We start from the raw sequence: 636 nt of genomic DNA, 5'->3' as shown, positions 1-636 counted from the left end.
GGGGCGGGGCTGGCATGGATGAACTGTACTAAGCTTTAAACTCATACTAACATACTCAAGTCTACCAGGCAGTAAGATTCTTCAGATACTTCCAAACCAATAAATCTACTGTTCCACTCAAGCTGTAGGTATTTTTATATCTTAGAATTATCCCAGGTAATAAAAGAAAAATTGGGTTCTTCTAGATCCTTCTCTTTCCAAATCTTCATACCAAAGCAACCACACATCATTAGTAATATTAGCCCCTTACTTTTATATCGTTTACTGTCTCTACAAATACAATCTTTGTTTGCAGGCCTTAATCACTTTCTTCACCTCAGGAACTTAGTATCTCACACTTTAATAACTGAACTAGTGATTAAAGGAAGTTTAAAATATAATGCATCTGAAAACCTTTTAAAGAGAAAAAATTGTACCTGAAATACTAGATTTCTTCTCTAAAGAAATCAAATGAAAAGATTTAGGAAATCAGGTTAAAATGTACCTTCCAAGAAAGCCACTTACCTTTCTATAGTCTTCTTATTTTTAAGCCCCACTGTGTAATCTTCATTTAGACACATAGTATATTCTGAGATACCGAAGTGTTCTAATTTAGGAGTTACACACTCAAAATCATCCATCTTTAGAGCACATTTT

The 636-nt window shown here is 33.5% G+C and overlaps 1 protein-coding gene across 1 annotated transcript in view; it reads right to left on the bottom strand.

The window, feature by feature from the left end:
- Ska3 (spindle and kinetochore associated complex subunit 3) overlaps nt 1-636 on the bottom strand; it is a 30,100-nt gene that overhangs the window by 13,493 nt on the left and 15,971 nt on the right. The window contains exon 5 of the mRNA XM_023699163.1: nt 505-632. Within this exon, the coding sequence (XP_023554931.1) occupies nt 505-632 (128 nt within the window). The remainder of the gene's footprint in view (nt 1-504; nt 633-636) is intronic.

The sequence above is a fragment of the Octodon degus genome, unplaced genomic scaffold (assembly GCF_000260255.1).
Source record: "Octodon degus isolate 3935 unplaced genomic scaffold, OctDeg1.0 scaffold00111, whole genome shotgun sequence".
Lineage (NCBI taxonomy): Eukaryota > Metazoa > Chordata > Mammalia > Rodentia > Octodontidae > Octodon > Octodon degus.
Note: the sequence above shows the minus strand (reverse complement) of the source record. Positions and strands in the feature narration are given on the sequence as shown.